The sequence below is a fragment of the Dermacentor silvarum genome, chromosome 4 (genome assembly GCF_013339745.2).
Source record: "Dermacentor silvarum isolate Dsil-2018 chromosome 4, BIME_Dsil_1.4, whole genome shotgun sequence".
NCBI classification, from domain to species: domain Eukaryota; kingdom Metazoa; phylum Arthropoda; class Arachnida; order Ixodida; family Ixodidae; genus Dermacentor; species Dermacentor silvarum.
Window position 1 is genome coordinate 39,707,652 of NC_051157.2, and position 15,542 is coordinate 39,723,193.

General features: G+C 45.5%; 1 protein-coding gene across 2 annotated transcripts in view; it reads left to right on the top strand.

Annotated features, from left to right (window-relative positions):
- The window catches only part of LOC119448567 (Down syndrome cell adhesion molecule-like protein 1 homolog), a 272,760-nt gene that overhangs the window by 231,861 nt on the left and 25,357 nt on the right, over nucleotides 1–15,542 (top strand). For both annotated transcript variants that reach the window (XM_049665462.1, XM_049665461.1), the window contains exons 10-14: nucleotides 1,471–1,767; nucleotides 4,673–4,792; nucleotides 6,259–6,432; nucleotides 7,932–8,079; nucleotides 8,784–8,932. In XM_049665462.1, the coding sequence (XP_049521419.1) occupies nucleotides 1,471–1,767; nucleotides 4,673–4,792; nucleotides 6,259–6,432; nucleotides 7,932–8,079; nucleotides 8,784–8,932 (888 nt within the window). The remainder of the gene's footprint in view (nucleotides 1–1,470; nucleotides 1,768–4,672; nucleotides 4,793–6,258; nucleotides 6,433–7,931; nucleotides 8,080–8,783; nucleotides 8,933–15,542) is intronic.

Below are 15,542 nucleotides of genomic sequence, written 5' to 3' on the forward strand. Positions count from 1 at the left end.
CCTAAAACACGCTCACCACACATTACGGAAGGATAGAAAAGGCCGACAAAACACAGTGTTGTTTGGATATTTCAGAGAGAGAGTGCACTTCCCACGCTTGATTTCTGACCGACCGACTTTATCTATCTATCTATCTATCTATCTATCTATCTATCTATCTATCTATCTATCTATCTATCTATCTATCTATCTATCTATCTATCTATCTATCTATCTATCTATCTGTCTATCTATCTATCTATCTATCTATCTTCTTAATCTATATGCATAATTTCTTATGTCCTAGCTCGCACTTATACGTTCCATTCCGCTTCCTTCTTTTATTCACCTCTTTCCAAACTTCTCTCTCCCTCCCTTCATTCATTCCTACCTGCTATCCTCTCTTCGTTACGCACACCTTTTTTGCTTCATTTTCTTTCTTTCGCACCCTTCCCATCCTTTCCCCCTTCGCTCACACATTCCTTCTTTTTACCTTGCTCGTTTCGTTCCTTCTTTGCTCTTCCTCACTGTTGTCCTTCATTTCATTTCCCTTCGTGTCCCTTGTTTTACACATAAGGTAGAATCTCGTTATGGTGAACCCGCATATAGTGAAGGGAAAACGCCGGTCCTGATCACACTTCCATAAGCATCTATGTATTTTTATATGTTAAAGACATCAACAGTGCAGAAAGTGATGTATAAAAGAAGGAAAATATATATTTTTTCATTATATCCGGAACTAGATAAATAGTCGTGCCATTTAAACAAGCTGATATAATCAAAAGAAAAAGAAGGTACGGAAAGCTTTGACTCCTGAAGATGACGGAGTGAATATTGATAGTACTCACCGTGGTTTCAGGGCTTAGTTTCAGCCACTACGCCACTTCGCTCGTGCACTGGCTCTCTCGAGTTCTTGTCAGAGTGGTCACCACGTTTTCCTATCCCGGTGCGCTCGTCAAACGGTGGCCGCATCCACGCGTGTAAAGATGGCAACCCGTCCCTTCCTTTGGTCTGCATCTTGCACAGAAACAACAGTGTTGTGCAACCTTGGACGACGGAAATCGACACTGTGAGGCTGTCCAGCGCTTACGTACAGGTGTCAACGTTGGATTGTGCCAGTCAACTGTCCATCACGTCAAAGAGATAGGCTTTGTTCCTTCTCGACAAGCAGAAGCTGCTTTACGAAGTGGACGCTTAGTGATGAAACGCGATGACATAGCCAGTGATGTGTAATCTGCGTTGAAATAAAGACATTTGCGTTCTTCTGAACTAGAATCAGCCAAGTGTACTTAAATACTTTGATTGCAGTTACAGAATCATAACATGGCGGAACACGACTATAGCGAAAAAACGGATGTAGTGCATAGTTTTTTTTTTTTTTTTTTTTTGGGGGGGGGGGGGGGGGGGAGGTCTTGAGGACTTCACTATAATGAGGTTCTACTGCACCGACTTATGGGCCTCATATCTACTTCCTAAACACGCGCGATGCAGTGAAGCCTGCCATCGAGCCGTTCAGCTACCCGGCGTCCCTGCGCGAAGGCCAGCGAGCGTCGGTGATGTGCGCCGTGGTAAGCGGCGACCTGCCCATCAACATCAGCTGGATCAAAGACGGCGACCCCATCAGCGAATCGAACCCGGACACGGCCGGCATCCTCGTCAACACCGTGTCCGGCTTCACGTCCACGCTGCTCTTCAAGGCGCTGCGGCTCGAGTACCGCGGCAACTACACCTGCGTCGCCCAGAACGAGGCCGGCAGTGCCAGCCACTCGGCGGTCATGGTCATCCACGGTACGTATACTCACAAGCAGGCATTTTAGGTTGACGTGCAGGGTCAGTCGGTTTCGTTAAGTCGGCATCTAATTCAACCTTATCACTTGAGTTCCCAATTGATCAGGTGTGGATTATTGATTCTATTGCAGGCTACGGTAAAGCTCATTTTACAACATCCTGCTATAGCATCTCGTGTTTAAACGTGCCCTCCCTAAACGGTTCGCACACTTCCCATTTCCCACCCTATTAGAGCGAAAGCTCTACTACGCCATGGCCGGTATTTTGTAGCGGTGCCTCTCCGATGTTAATGCCTTTTCAAGTTTTATCATTGTATCTTTCACCTGTGTTCTTTTTTTTTCTTTTTCGTTCAGCAGCTTGGTGGTTAACGTTAGCTGGGACACTCTATGGATAGGTGTCTCAGATAGGGTTTTAAGTAGGCGCTTCGATAAGTTAATAGGAAGCACTTTAGCCTGGTTCACCTGGCTTTTTGTTAACATGTCACCTGGAATAGCACGTCGGGCGTGTGTCCATGCAGGCACAGGTCTTCTTAAAAAGCACCTCTGCAATTTTCTTCCTTTTTCTTTCTTCTAAATGCGAAGCATTTCTTGACGAACATTTGCCACTTTGACAGTATCTATCTATCTATCTATCTATCTATCTATCTATCTATCTATCTATCTATCTATCTATCTATCTATCTATCTATCCTTCTATCTAACTATCTATCTATCTATCTAGCCGCCTACGTCTTTGTGTTCTCATGGTCATTTCGTTAAGTTGGTAGGTACCAAAATTGGCATATTATGACAAGAGTGTACGACGATCATAAATGATAGGTCATGAGATGGATGTCATGATATGCGTGTTATGTAGGTAATGAAACAGCCTTCGTCTTGGAGCTCTCATGGCCGTTTCGTTAACTTGGTATGTAACTGCAATAGGTTCGGACATGGGTACTAAGTGAAGGAAACACTAAAGGATGATGGCAGAAGTTATAGTTATGAGTATGACTCAGCAAAACTGAAGATGACTCAGCGAAAAATTATTAACACTCAGAAACCACTGCAATCGATTCAGACGTGGGTAATAAGTGAAGGAAACACTAAAGGATGTTGGTAGAGGTCCTAGCCATGAGCATGACGAAACAATAAGAGCAATGACTCATCGAAAAAAGATTAACACTAAAAAACCACTGAAATAGGTTCAGACAGGGGTACTAAGTGAAGGAAACACTAAAGGATGATGATATAAGGCATTGTCATGAGCATGACTCAGCAAACACGACAATTACTCAGCGAAAAATGATTAACACTCAAAAACCCCTGAAATCGATTCAGACGTAGGTACTAAGTGAAGGAAATACTAAAGGATGATAATATAGTCATAGACATGAGCATGACTTAACAAAAATGATAATGACTCAGCGAAAAAAAGATTAACACTCAAAAACTACTGAAATCAGTTCGGACACGGGTACTAAGTGAAGGAAAGAGTAAAGGATGATGGTAGAAGTCATAGTCATCAGCATGACTCAGCAAAAATTAAAATGACTCAGCGAAAAGAGATTAACACTCAAAAGCTACTGAAATGGGTTCGGACATAAATGATAGGTCACGACATGCATGTCATGTAGGTCATGAAACAACCACCTACGTCTTGGTGCTCTCATGGTCGTTCGGTTAACTTGGTCGGCTCCGCGCGCACTCTGCTTCGCGTAACATCGATTCCCACAGGGCGTGGGATCTGCCGACTTTTCTTTATTTTTTTTTCTCTCGATGTGTGCCAAACAAAAGCAGGTTAAGCATGACGAGGAGGGTGTAGAGTTTCGTTGCTTCGTAAAGCCAGCGCGCCTGCTTACGAAACTCTCCTTCGGTGTCTTCAGAACTGTTGGGCGCTTTATATTAAGCTAAATTAGAAACCATTGATTGCTCGTCGGCGCACTGCAGGCGACACGAGAGGGATGAAGCAAACAGCCGCCTCTTACTTTTTTTTCGCGCTTTCGTGCCACGTGCCCTTTCACAGTCACTTAAGCCACCTGTTGCTTACGTTTCTGCATGGGACAGCTTACGCAATACATTCCGGTAACGCACATGTTACTACACTTTATTTTTAAGCGGATCTCGCTCAAATAATTACGGCTGCGTGTAAGAACTTGAATGTTAAACTGTTGCACAGCGCGACAACACAGCAGACGGTAAGGGGACACCCACCAACGCACCACCTACCGACTAATCCCCCCAGCCCAAGTCGTAACTCTCCTGAAGTGTTGCGTTTAAGTAAGGAGGGGGGTGGGGGGAGGAAGGGGTGGGGGGGAAGCCACTGTTGGCTTTGAAAACGTGTTCGGTGTCCTAGCGAGAAAAATGGAGAGCATTAATTGGCAGAAAGGTAAGGAGGTCGGCCTGTGTTATAGAATGCTCTGTCCTGTTACTCTGCACTGGGGAAGGGGGACAGACGATGAACAAAAGGAAGATCGTATATGTCCACCACGTTGCGACATCTCAAAAGTTGTGTGTCCAATTCTGTAGTTTTTAAAGAGGCTAGAGCCGTCCCGTGCTGTTTGCATCTAGGTGAAGGACCCAAAACAACGTCATCAGATAGTGGTCAGCAATCTACGTGTGCAATCGAAGAGATTAGTTCTGTGTCTTAACATTGCAAGAGCTTTGGGGCGTACACACTCAACGAAAAGCGTGCACACCTCTTGCATTGTCGTTGAGCCTTATAACTGTAAACCTTTTCTAGCTTTAAGACTTTTAGCTTTGTTTCTGCGCTTCGAAAGGGGAAAAAAAAGACCTAACATGTTTGCGTTAAGCGGCTTCTTTATGTTTCTGCCCATTTCAGTTAGGTGCTGAGTGTAACACATTAATTTTGTATCTGATCAATATAAAAGTCTTAATGCGTCTTTTTTTTTCTTTGCTTTCTCTAGTTCCACCGCAGTGGATTATTGAACCAGCAGAAACATCTGTCATCAAAGGCAAAAGTGTGGTCATCGACTGTGAAGCGGATGGCTTTCCCAAGCCAAGGATTCGATGGACGAAGGCCGAAGGTTTGAAAAGCTTCGTCGTTTCTCTTTTTCCTACTGGACAGTAAACAAAAACCTGAAATCAAAACAAAAACAAAAAAACTCAGTAAGCTCAAATGCCACGACTGGTCCCGCCTATCGTTGCCCTTTGTTTACGGTGAGCCAAATGTTCGCTTCAGCGCTCAGTTTTCAGTCATGTGAAAAGTATATGCGGGTGAGAAGCTATCGAAATGTTACTTTCAAGACTGAGACATAATCAAGTGCAGGAAAAGACAAGAAGAAACAAAGGGAACATGTCTTGGTCTTTGTTTATCCTTGCACCTAAGTATGCATCGACCTTGGAAATTGCACCAACACTAGACCTGTTCTGTTCCTAACTATATTATTTCAATATTTGCTGCACGTCTTCTCTCATGCTACCGGCGTCGTCTGGCTTCTGTGATCAATCGCCTTCGAACCCCCCCCCCCCTCTCGCCCCCACGTGACGGTGACCCACCTGTTCAGTTTCCCACAAACTGAACCCCAGCCAGGCCTATATGAGCCAACCTTTTTTGTAAATTAATAATCAGGTCACCATTTTCAAAGTTCGGTCTTTCTTAAAGACGGCACCCTGCATTTTAATATGTCCTCTACAAGACGCCATATCATTCGCGAGGTTAACCGAACCCGGCAACATGTGACAGCGACCAGGAGCTGTCGTGGCGGCCCTGGAGCGATACTTTTTTACGACTGCCGATGCATGGCATGATTAAAAACGGATTGTAGAAAGAACACGTAACAGGGCTATAGTATATGCAATGGCGCTCAAAAATGAAATGGGCATAAACGCGCACAAAACGTTCACTGCGAGCGTGCATTCTGTGTTTCAAGTAGCCCAGGCCTCAGTACTGTATAAAAGGGCCCCTTGTAGTAGATATGTACTTAAGGAGTATTCAAGCCAGGAAATTTTGGACATTGCCACTTCAGCAATATGTTGCACTTCACCGCAGTACACCGGCGTAACTCAATAGGCAGCATTTAAAAAATACATATATTTCCAAAGATCAACTAAGTTTCAACACGTTTCGAATAGCAATGTCGAAAGGGTACTTTCTTTCCATAACATGCGAATTGATGGCACTTAGTGGGCACTTGGTGGTGCTTTGTAGCATGGGTTTGGTCCCGGCTGTAACACAGCGATAACTCAGCACTAAGGTTCGACTAAGTGCCGTAAATGCGTGTGGTATTAGAAGGAAGTACCCTATCGACGTTGCTAACAAAAATCTGTTGAAACTCGTCGATCTTTTGAAATATATTATTTTCTAAAGCTCCCCATTTAATCACGCTGGTGTATTGCGGAGAAGTTTAAAAAATTTCCGAAGGGTCCAACACTTCTGGGCATGAGAGGGATTGTGTACGTGTCTTTATGCGTGCCTCCCTCACAGCCTTTGTCTTATAGCACATCCCCGCACCATGTAGCCTTCACACACGCGTGGTCCCCACGTACGCAGGTGAGGCGGCGCGCGATTTCAAGCCGGTGATGAGCAGCGCGCACGTCCAAGTGTTCGAGAACGGCTCGCTGGCCATCAACGACGCCAAGGAGGAGGACGCAGGATTCTTCCTCTGTCAGGCAACCAACGGCGTCGGACAGGGACTCAGCAAGGTCGTCAAGGTCACCGTGCACAGTACGTGTCCTCCGCGCTTACTATATTATTTGTTGCGATTAGAAGCGAAAAAAAAAACATAAACAAAGGAGTGAAACGCCTCCCGGCTGGCACGGCAACAACTTCCTCCGGAAGTGGCACGATACTTGTCCGCCTCTAAGAGAAGAAGGTACGAAGGGCACCGGAAACGAATGACGAAGGAATCACAAAGAGCGGGAAGAGAAGGGAGAAAAGGAACGAAGGGCTCAACGAGTCCACCAAAGGTGCTTCCGAAGGTGTCCACAAAAGACGTTCTCGAGAACAGTAAAGGTCCAAGTGCAGAAATGCGCAGGTGCTGTGTACACCAAGCATCCCCTTACTCTATCACCCGATCACCCTGGTTTATATCCAAGTATGCATCCTTTATTTCTCCAGGAGAGCTCGCACCAAGAAAGCATTTGGTTTGTACGTAAGCACAAATGCCAGATATCCGAACATGGGGGCCACTGTGCCATCATATAGAGGTATCTCACGCAGTAATGCATAATAATTGGAAAAGATAGGCTCTCGGTGAAGCAGTTGGAAAATTGCGAATACGGCTCTGACGTGCCTCTTGAAGTGAAGGCAGAGCTGAGTTGTCATCGGGAGCAGACGGAAAGCGCGCATAGTGCATCGAGGCGTTTCTAAGCAGCACATTGTGCAGCAAGAGAGGTGGGCTTCTATCTAGAAAGGCACTAACCTAAGTTTGAAAGAAAACAAACACATCATTGACGTTTCGCGGCCTCTACGGGTCCCTTGTTTACTACGAAGAGGCGCGTGAGAGCGTTGGATTATTCATAATAAATAATCCGACCCTCTTGCGCGCCTCCTCGTGGTAAACAAGAGACACGTAGAGGCCGCAAAACGTTAATTATATGTTTGTTTTCTTTCAACCTTAATCGAGCGTCCGTTTTATTTTGGCCATGTACCACCCTCGCAGAACATAGGGCAAAGTAGTAAAACTTGCGCTATCAAGCCTGGAAGTTTGACGTTGTAAGTGCGCCGGAAATGCCAAAAGACGTTTCTTTTCTAAACGAATACGCGGAACCGTTGGTGTTAGTGCAGTTCTTGCGACAATTAATTAAGGTTTTCGGTTTAACGTCCCAAAACTGCACACTCGGTTATGAGGAACGCCGTAGTGGAGAGCTCCACGTTAGTTTTGTTAACCTGAGGTTCTTTAACGTGCACCTAAACCTAAGCGAGCGTTCTTGCGTTGCGCCCCATCGAAATGCGGCAGTGGCGACCTCGTTCTCAGCAGCAGAACTGCGACAATTCGGAACTGGCAATTAAGGTACTTTATGTGTACTCAGCACGGTGGAATGCCCTTGTGGAAGAGCTACTCGTTCCGTCCATAAAATATAAACTCGTTTCCCGTCTTGCCGGGATATTAGCAGACCTTGTCACGGTACTTCACAGCATCGAACTTAGGATCGTCTGCCATATTGAGTATTGAGAAAATGAAGGCTCGTGTATGTTCCATTCTCTCGTCTTCTCCGTTGCAGTTGCCGCCCATTTCAAGACAAAGTTCGCCGCCGAAATGGTGAGGAAAGGGCAGACGACGAGGCTCAAGTGTGACGCCATTGGCGACAAACCAATGGGAGTGTCCTGGATGAAGGACAAGCAGCCAGTCAGCCCAAAGCAGGACCCAAGGTAACAAACTAAAGCAGCTTCAAAATATATGAAAAGGGTAAAAATTCGTATATCTTAATAAAGGCAGAAAAGCAACACATGTAGAGTAGGTAGAGCTATTTTTTTATGAGTTGTTATCAAAGAGAATAGTTTTTTTTTATGCCGCGTTACTTTTTTAACGTTGGAAAATGGTTGCACTCACAATATCAGCAGCACGCTGAAAAAAAATAAGAGAAAAGAAAGAAAAAGAACATTCGGGAGCGGGGCGCGGATTGTATGAGGAGTGGGTTGCTTACAATAACACCGAGTCAAAGTCACTCAGCATCAATCAATGTCACGGAGAGAACAACGATTAGTGGCTTGATTCCATGAACGATCTTGCTTTGTACTGCCGCCATGGACGTTATCTTGCGTTAGAAATCGATATTATCCCCCTATCTTCTCGCAAGCAATCCGCGAGAGATAATATTCCTCCTTCTTGAGCGTTGCTGACAAGTGCAGAAATTGAGACAACCTTGACAGGTTTCATTAGCAAGCTTCACATTCGGCGCTCTCAAGGGAGATCTCTCATTGATAGTCGCAACACCTAAATACGGAATATATTGCTTTGCCAGAAGCTTCATGTTATAACTCCAGATTCTTTAATAATATTCGGGACACATCCGTTAAAACTGGGACAGTTGGTAAGCCTAATCTTGATCGATATGCCGCACGCTGCGTTACAGGTACGAGCTCGTCGAAACCGTGCAAGCCACGGGCATCACGTCGGAGATCATCATACGCCAAACAGACCGTCGCGACTCTGCCCTCTTCACGTGCCTAGCCACAAACAACTTCGGCCAGGACGACACGAACATCCAGTTGATAATACAAGGTAATACAACTCACGGCTTACAATCTATAATAACATTCTGATTGCGCAATTAAGCCACTATGAATGGAAGTATATTGACGAGATGTTCAATATAGTATGAGCTTCATCAGGCATTTCTTTCCAGCCATGCAGTGTTAGATACTTGACCATACTGCTAGGCGGTTTCGCACTTCAAAGCGTTTTTCCCACTAGTTTTTTTTTAGACTCTGTAAACATTGATTTAGCAGGCTTCTGTCGACTATCAACAGAAGGTGGCCTGTACTATTTGCTGCAGCTAACGCTGGAGTCTCCTCCGGTACTCATACTTTTACTGAATAAACGGAGATGGTAACCAGTTTCTGCGAAACAGCCCATGTGCGAACACAGCATTGCAATGAACGTTCGTAAATCGATTGGTATTGCATAAGAAGAAATATGTCTGCGCTGCGTATACTGCTTGCTGTTTTTCACACCCGTGTGCTGGTGACGATCACTTTTTTTTTTTCTTGCGCATCATACTTACTCCGTTAACAATAAGACGTCCGAACGAGTTTGTTAAAACTCCGGTCGCGCCATCATTAGAACGTCCGAACGTCCGCCATATGTTTTGTGGATAAAGATTGAATGAACCATGGGGAAATGCCACAGATTTCACTGTTATTCACCCACTTTTTATTCGCAGCATGATTCAATACGTGATTGGTGTATAGTATGATTACTTGCGTAAACTTCTCGCTTTCGATAGCGCAGCTTTGCGTACGTTTCTGCAAGATGTTTTCGCCTCGTCTTCGTCACGGTGCGTGTTCGTTACGATTATAATTCAACACCATCCGTAGATAAGGTATCTTCAACATAATTTTAATGCCTTACGATGCGCATGCTTAATTGTTGGTTCAACTGTTATTGCCTCGGTGAGTTCCGAATGACAAAAGGCGATATTTTGGTTACCTGGTCATCAGTCGCACGTTTGGCATTGATAACGAAGCATATGCAAAAAAAAAATGTCACAGTTTCGCCCTAAGGGCGAAGCAATGAATGCGATAGCAACACAGCAATGTCATACGAAGTAAGTTGAGCGGCCTTGGTAGCAATATGAATTGTAGTAAACATGAGCTGATTAAGTAAGCAGGTGTGCTGCGGCGTAAGTAGACCGACATAAGAGAGACTCGATGACCACGAGAAGGCGCGTGTGAAACGGTGGTGTTGATGAGAAGCGCTTACCGTGGGCAGCGCGTGCGAAGGGACACACCTGTATCAGGGCTAGGTCAGCTGGTATACCCCCCGGGTAAACGATGTTTGCGTCACTAGCGCCAATTTGTCCCCTGGTGTTTGGTAGGCCAAACTGTGAAACCAATAAACAATAAAAAAATTGCTGATGCTGCTATGGCAACGCTTTTGTTAATGAGAGAGGAGGAAACGCCGAGCTGCTTGTCATTGGCGCTGAGCCGTGCTCCCTCAAGGGCTGCAGAAGATAGCGCCAACCTTTCCCTTTCCCTCAAGAACCACTTATCATCATCATCATCGTCTGCTATGCGCTCGACGAGCGCGCGACCGCTTTGTGAGCCGCAAGCGGAAAAGAGCACCAAAAGAGCACCGCTTGCATCTTTTTTAGATTGTGTTGCTGCTGCATATACTGTTTTCTACAGCTTTCGGTCGCTAATTTTCTCGGACGTTGAGCACGTCCACGAAACATTTGTTAGGAAATATTTCTCAGTTAAAATGCACGCGAGCTAGCAAGCTCGAAGCGTGACAATTTTGTTTGAGCAAGAAAATTGAGTAGTCGGAAAATGTGGTGTATTCACTGATTTTATTAGCAACGTATTGCAAACGATACAACTCAATACATACCACAATAGCACAGAGCTGTGTAATTCGTACAGTAAATACAAATGTTGGCATCTGTATTGGTTACACAAACATAAGAGAAGTCTTCACACAATTCATCGTATATAGATTATCGCTGCAGGGGTCACCACGTTCATTGGCTGTACACAGTACAATTCACCACAAACGAAGGTTCATAGTAACACGTTCGTGAATAATGAACTGATCATGCAGAGCAGGTGACGAGGACGTTGAGCCCAACATTGCCAGCTCCTTTTTCTTTTTCCATCTTCTGGAAATAAGGGGGAAATGAGCAGCATTTTAGGTCACATGTTTTAAACAAGTCTCAGCACTTTTTTCGCAAAATGGCGCTTCCAACTTATGCGGGTCAGCTTCGATTGTGTATCTTTGCATGACTTCAACTAAAAATATTCCTCTAAGAGACATTAAGCTTTGCTCAAAGTTGCATTGCTATTGTACAATTACGTAACATGTTTAGCATTGGTGTTGTCTCATTAGCTGGCTAGGAACATTGTAGTATTGCAGTTTCTTTTTTTAAAATTTACTTTCGCTTTACCATTGCCTACACAGCCCACAAGAGGTAATTAAGTCAAAATAATTTAAAAGCTGCTCTGCGCCGGCACGCGCACACCTGCTCCTGTAAAATTTCTACTATACAACGAAAATTATGGAGATCGTTGCAGCGTGTACCCAAGACTTAGCTTCGTCGTATTGAATTGTGCGATTTTACGTACCACGATGCGTGCGTGAGACACGCCGTAATAACCGACTGCGAAATATTTCGACCATCGGCGGCGTGCGTTAACTTCGGCCCTATCGAAACTCAATTTATTTCTGCGACCTCGTGTTTCAAAGTGTAACGCCATTTCCGATAAGCGACAACGGCGGGCGACAGATATGCCGCTTACAGCAAGGCCAAGTGGGCTGCGTCTTCTTACGAGCGTGAATTCTGTCGTTGTGAAAAGAAGATATTCGCATCTTTCGCTGCGTCAGGAAGCTGGAAAATATTCGCAGCGTTAGCTACACCAGCAGTTTGGAACACCCTTTACCACGCATGATCATCGAATATTAAGTAAAAACGAAAAGAACGCAATTCCCTGGAGCACGCGCAACAAATTTCGCGGCGTAACGTCACACGAAGCCGTAGCAGACGACATGAAAAAAGAAAGAAAGAAGCGCTCCGTGCTGTTCACTTTTGCGCCGTATCTTGCATACTAGTTCTACACAAAGCAAGAATGCACACCGCCTGCCTTAATGCCCAAAATCAACAAGTCGGCCTTTGCATACCTACAACCTGGACGACGCTCTTTTGGCCGGCAGGGTGGTCTTGAGCCGAACCAGCCGTGGCTTCTGTGGCTTCTGCCCGGGAGGGTCCTGGAAGATAGGGTAGAAATCGGTCTCGGTTAAGGAGGTAGCGAAGGAAGGCAGTTGTACATTAAGCTGGTTGCATGAAATCCAATGTAAAGGACACACCTTGAACTCATGCTTAAATATGGAACGTGAATTATGTATCAAGCGATAAGGCGCGTGAAAACGAACTACAAATGCGCACACATTCGCAACCGCTAATAAATTGTTTTTCTTACCCTCGTCGATCGGGGACCCCACTTCCACTGCAGCAGTGGGAACAGCCGTCCACAGGAGTCGTGTTTTGGCAGGGTCGGCGTAGGCATTTTCAGCGAAGTGGTCCGAGCAGAGGCGGTAGCCGTTGTACATTTGCTCCCGTGCGAGTCCCTCAAGATCTGCTCTTAGGGCGTAATTCCGCCATACGTCACACCTAGAAAATGAAACAGGTACCACCATGAATATCAATAAACAACACATAAAAGCGACACTAATATATAGAGTGCTAAAAAGCGAGAAAATATGTCACGAGTTCAAAAGTGAAGCGAAGCTCACCCTTAGCGCAGGTAACATGAACTTCTCGTGACACGGAATGTAAGCAGTCGCTCGTACGTAATTATTTTGGGGGCTTCTTTCTTAAACATTCAAATGTGGTAATGTCACCCCAAGGAACTGCTCGTCGGAATGCTCTGAAGCCGAGCCAGTTCGTCGAATAAGCGCGTTCGGCCAACATATATATACTTTGCAAGATTTCTTCGCGAAGAAAAAAAATGCAGGTCCACCGCTAAAAAAACCAATACCGAAGCGAAATTTCCGTTTGAGCGTCAGCTGGCATCAACCGGCTCACCAGAAACTGTCCACAAGTAGCTTTACATGCTTACAACGTTACTGAAAAATGCGCAGTGCCAGGAAAAAGAATGACTGTAAAGCAAGGGCAGAAATGTTTGGTTCGCTCTGTGGCCGTTTTGATAAGCACAGCACATGATTCTTCGTACCGAAAAAAAGTGTGCTTACCTTTCGTCCGCTGGGAAGCGGAAAAATTTGGCTGCGCTGTTCCTTCCCGAGTTGCGGCACCAAAGAGCAGCACAACACGCCTTGTGTCCTGTGCCTAGTTTCGCCGACATTTTCAGATGTTCGCACTCACAAACACCAAAATTGTCGCTTTCCTGCAATTCTAAAAAGTTTTACACGTGGACAGCGAAAAGGGCTGGAGCAGACGAACGGAATGGCAGCAGACGAGATAAGAGCGAGAGCGCCGCCCTTCGGCGCAACGAAGGCCGAGTCTGGATAAATATATAGGGTGTTAAAAAAACGAAAATGGCCAAGGACATATTTTTTTTCAAAACATAGTTGCATAACTTAACTTTATTCATGCGTAGGTTGGAAAGGTAGGGCCACACATGCAAAAGTTGCTGAATTTTCGCTTCCTACCAAAACAATGGCGGACGCTTTATTTCAGATACCGAAACTAGTCGAAGTGTCCGGCCCCTGCCTGTAGTGCTGCACTGCCGATCTGGGCAGCATTGCATGTGTAGCGTGCGTTGGAAAATGTGGCCCGACTATTACTAACTGAATGAACAAGCGTGGTGTGAGCGCGCACAAACAAACATGAATAGATCACACTGAATGACTGCAGCCAACGACTGTCAAAACGCTGGCAGCGGCGAAGGTACGTGCGGTCTATCGCTTCAACGGAAACTGAGCGGCGAATGCACGGCGCATAAAGGTCAGAGCCGTGTGGAGATAAGAGACGGTGCGGTCGAACGAACGACGAGCGCGGTTGTTGGCAGCGTAGAAGTGCGCCCTCCCCCCTCCCGCTCCCTCCGGCGCTGGCTTCCCGCTTCCTTGCGTGCGCGTGGGAGAGATAAGAGACTGTGCGGACGAGCGCCGTTGTTGGCAGAGAAGTGCCCCCCCCCCCCCCCCTGCTCCCTCCGGCGCTGGCTTTCCGCTTCCTTGCTTGCGCGTGGGAGATTGAGTGCGTTCGCTCTCCGTGATAGCGCGCGTCCCCGCACGCTTCCGCTGGGGCATACGGCGCGCGGCGAAGATTTTATCTATACGGAACCTCACGGCGACGGCGACGGCGACGCCGACGGCAGAAATCCGGTTGAAGTGTCCATATAATTGCTATCGCAATAAAAATAACAAGTTGACCTGCACAAACTGTGCGCATCACTTAAAGTGGGATACGTAGAGCCGCATCAAGCTATCGCGTACAGCACACCATTCGGCTAACTTTAAAAATAAATTGAGCTTAAAACCAATAAGCAAAATACTCAGCTTCCTCTCCCTGATTCCCTACTCAGCTTATTTTCATAGTGCAAGATAGAAAGAGCGATAAGGTGCTCAAGCGTCCCGCTCTAATCTCACACTTTCGGAAAGTGAATTTCTTAGTGAGAACTTCCAGACAACATCAACTTTATCACTCTCATAAACTAACGATGTTCGCCGTGGTGTGTGTGTTGTGAGAGAAACTAAGAGAAAAAAATATCCGATAGGAACAGAAAGATAAATGGCACACGGAGATTGTTGCTGATGCCGCGACAAATATATATATATATATATATATATATATATATATATATATATATATATCATTCCCAGCAGTGGCATTTATTTCGTTTAGACAGAGTGAGTCATCAATCACTTCTCTCGTTTATCGGCTTCTCCGTGCGCAAAAAATATGCGCGCAGAGTTTTCGGGTTCGGTCTTGACGCGGCGCTCAGAAATGCAACGAGAAGGCGCTGCGCTCGCGTTTTCAATATACTAAAGCAAGAAAGGAAGAAACGGAAGAGGCAAGAAGAATAATATAATTCTGAAGAAATTCAAATCACTTCGCGCCTTTCTTTGTCCTAAATCCTCTAGGCTGCGCTGTCGCCTTGATCATTTTCTGTCATCCTGTCATTGCTGCAACAACACTCGAGGGAAGGCGCAACGATGCAGAATTTTCAGCAATGTTATAAGCCAGTCTTTTTTTTTTCTTCAAACGATCGTTGCTCGTAAATTTCCGATAGATAATTTATTAACGTACTTGCAAGGTGTCATAAATTCTGCTCAGATCTACATCAGGTCGTGCAGGCGGCTGCTGAGGCGTCTCTAATAACTTTTATGAGGCGTTCGGCTCATGTTTCAACATTACTAAACACAAGGTGATGTAAACGTACGAGCTCTGGCACCGTTATTACGTCCGCAAATGTCCTCGTGTCTTCGAATCTGGTGTTCTGTGCTCATACTTTGCTAACGCAGACTTAGCATGGACACAATTACCTAATTACGGCCCCTTCTACAGCATTCCGCATTGCAAGATGGATCAAGGTAACACCTACAGGTTCAGATGAATAAGGAGCAAATTCAGATGAATAAGGAGCAAACGTTGTTAATACCTCGCAGCATGTGCAATGCTACATCTTGAAATGTGAAAACTGTGACTTTAATGCAGCGTGTT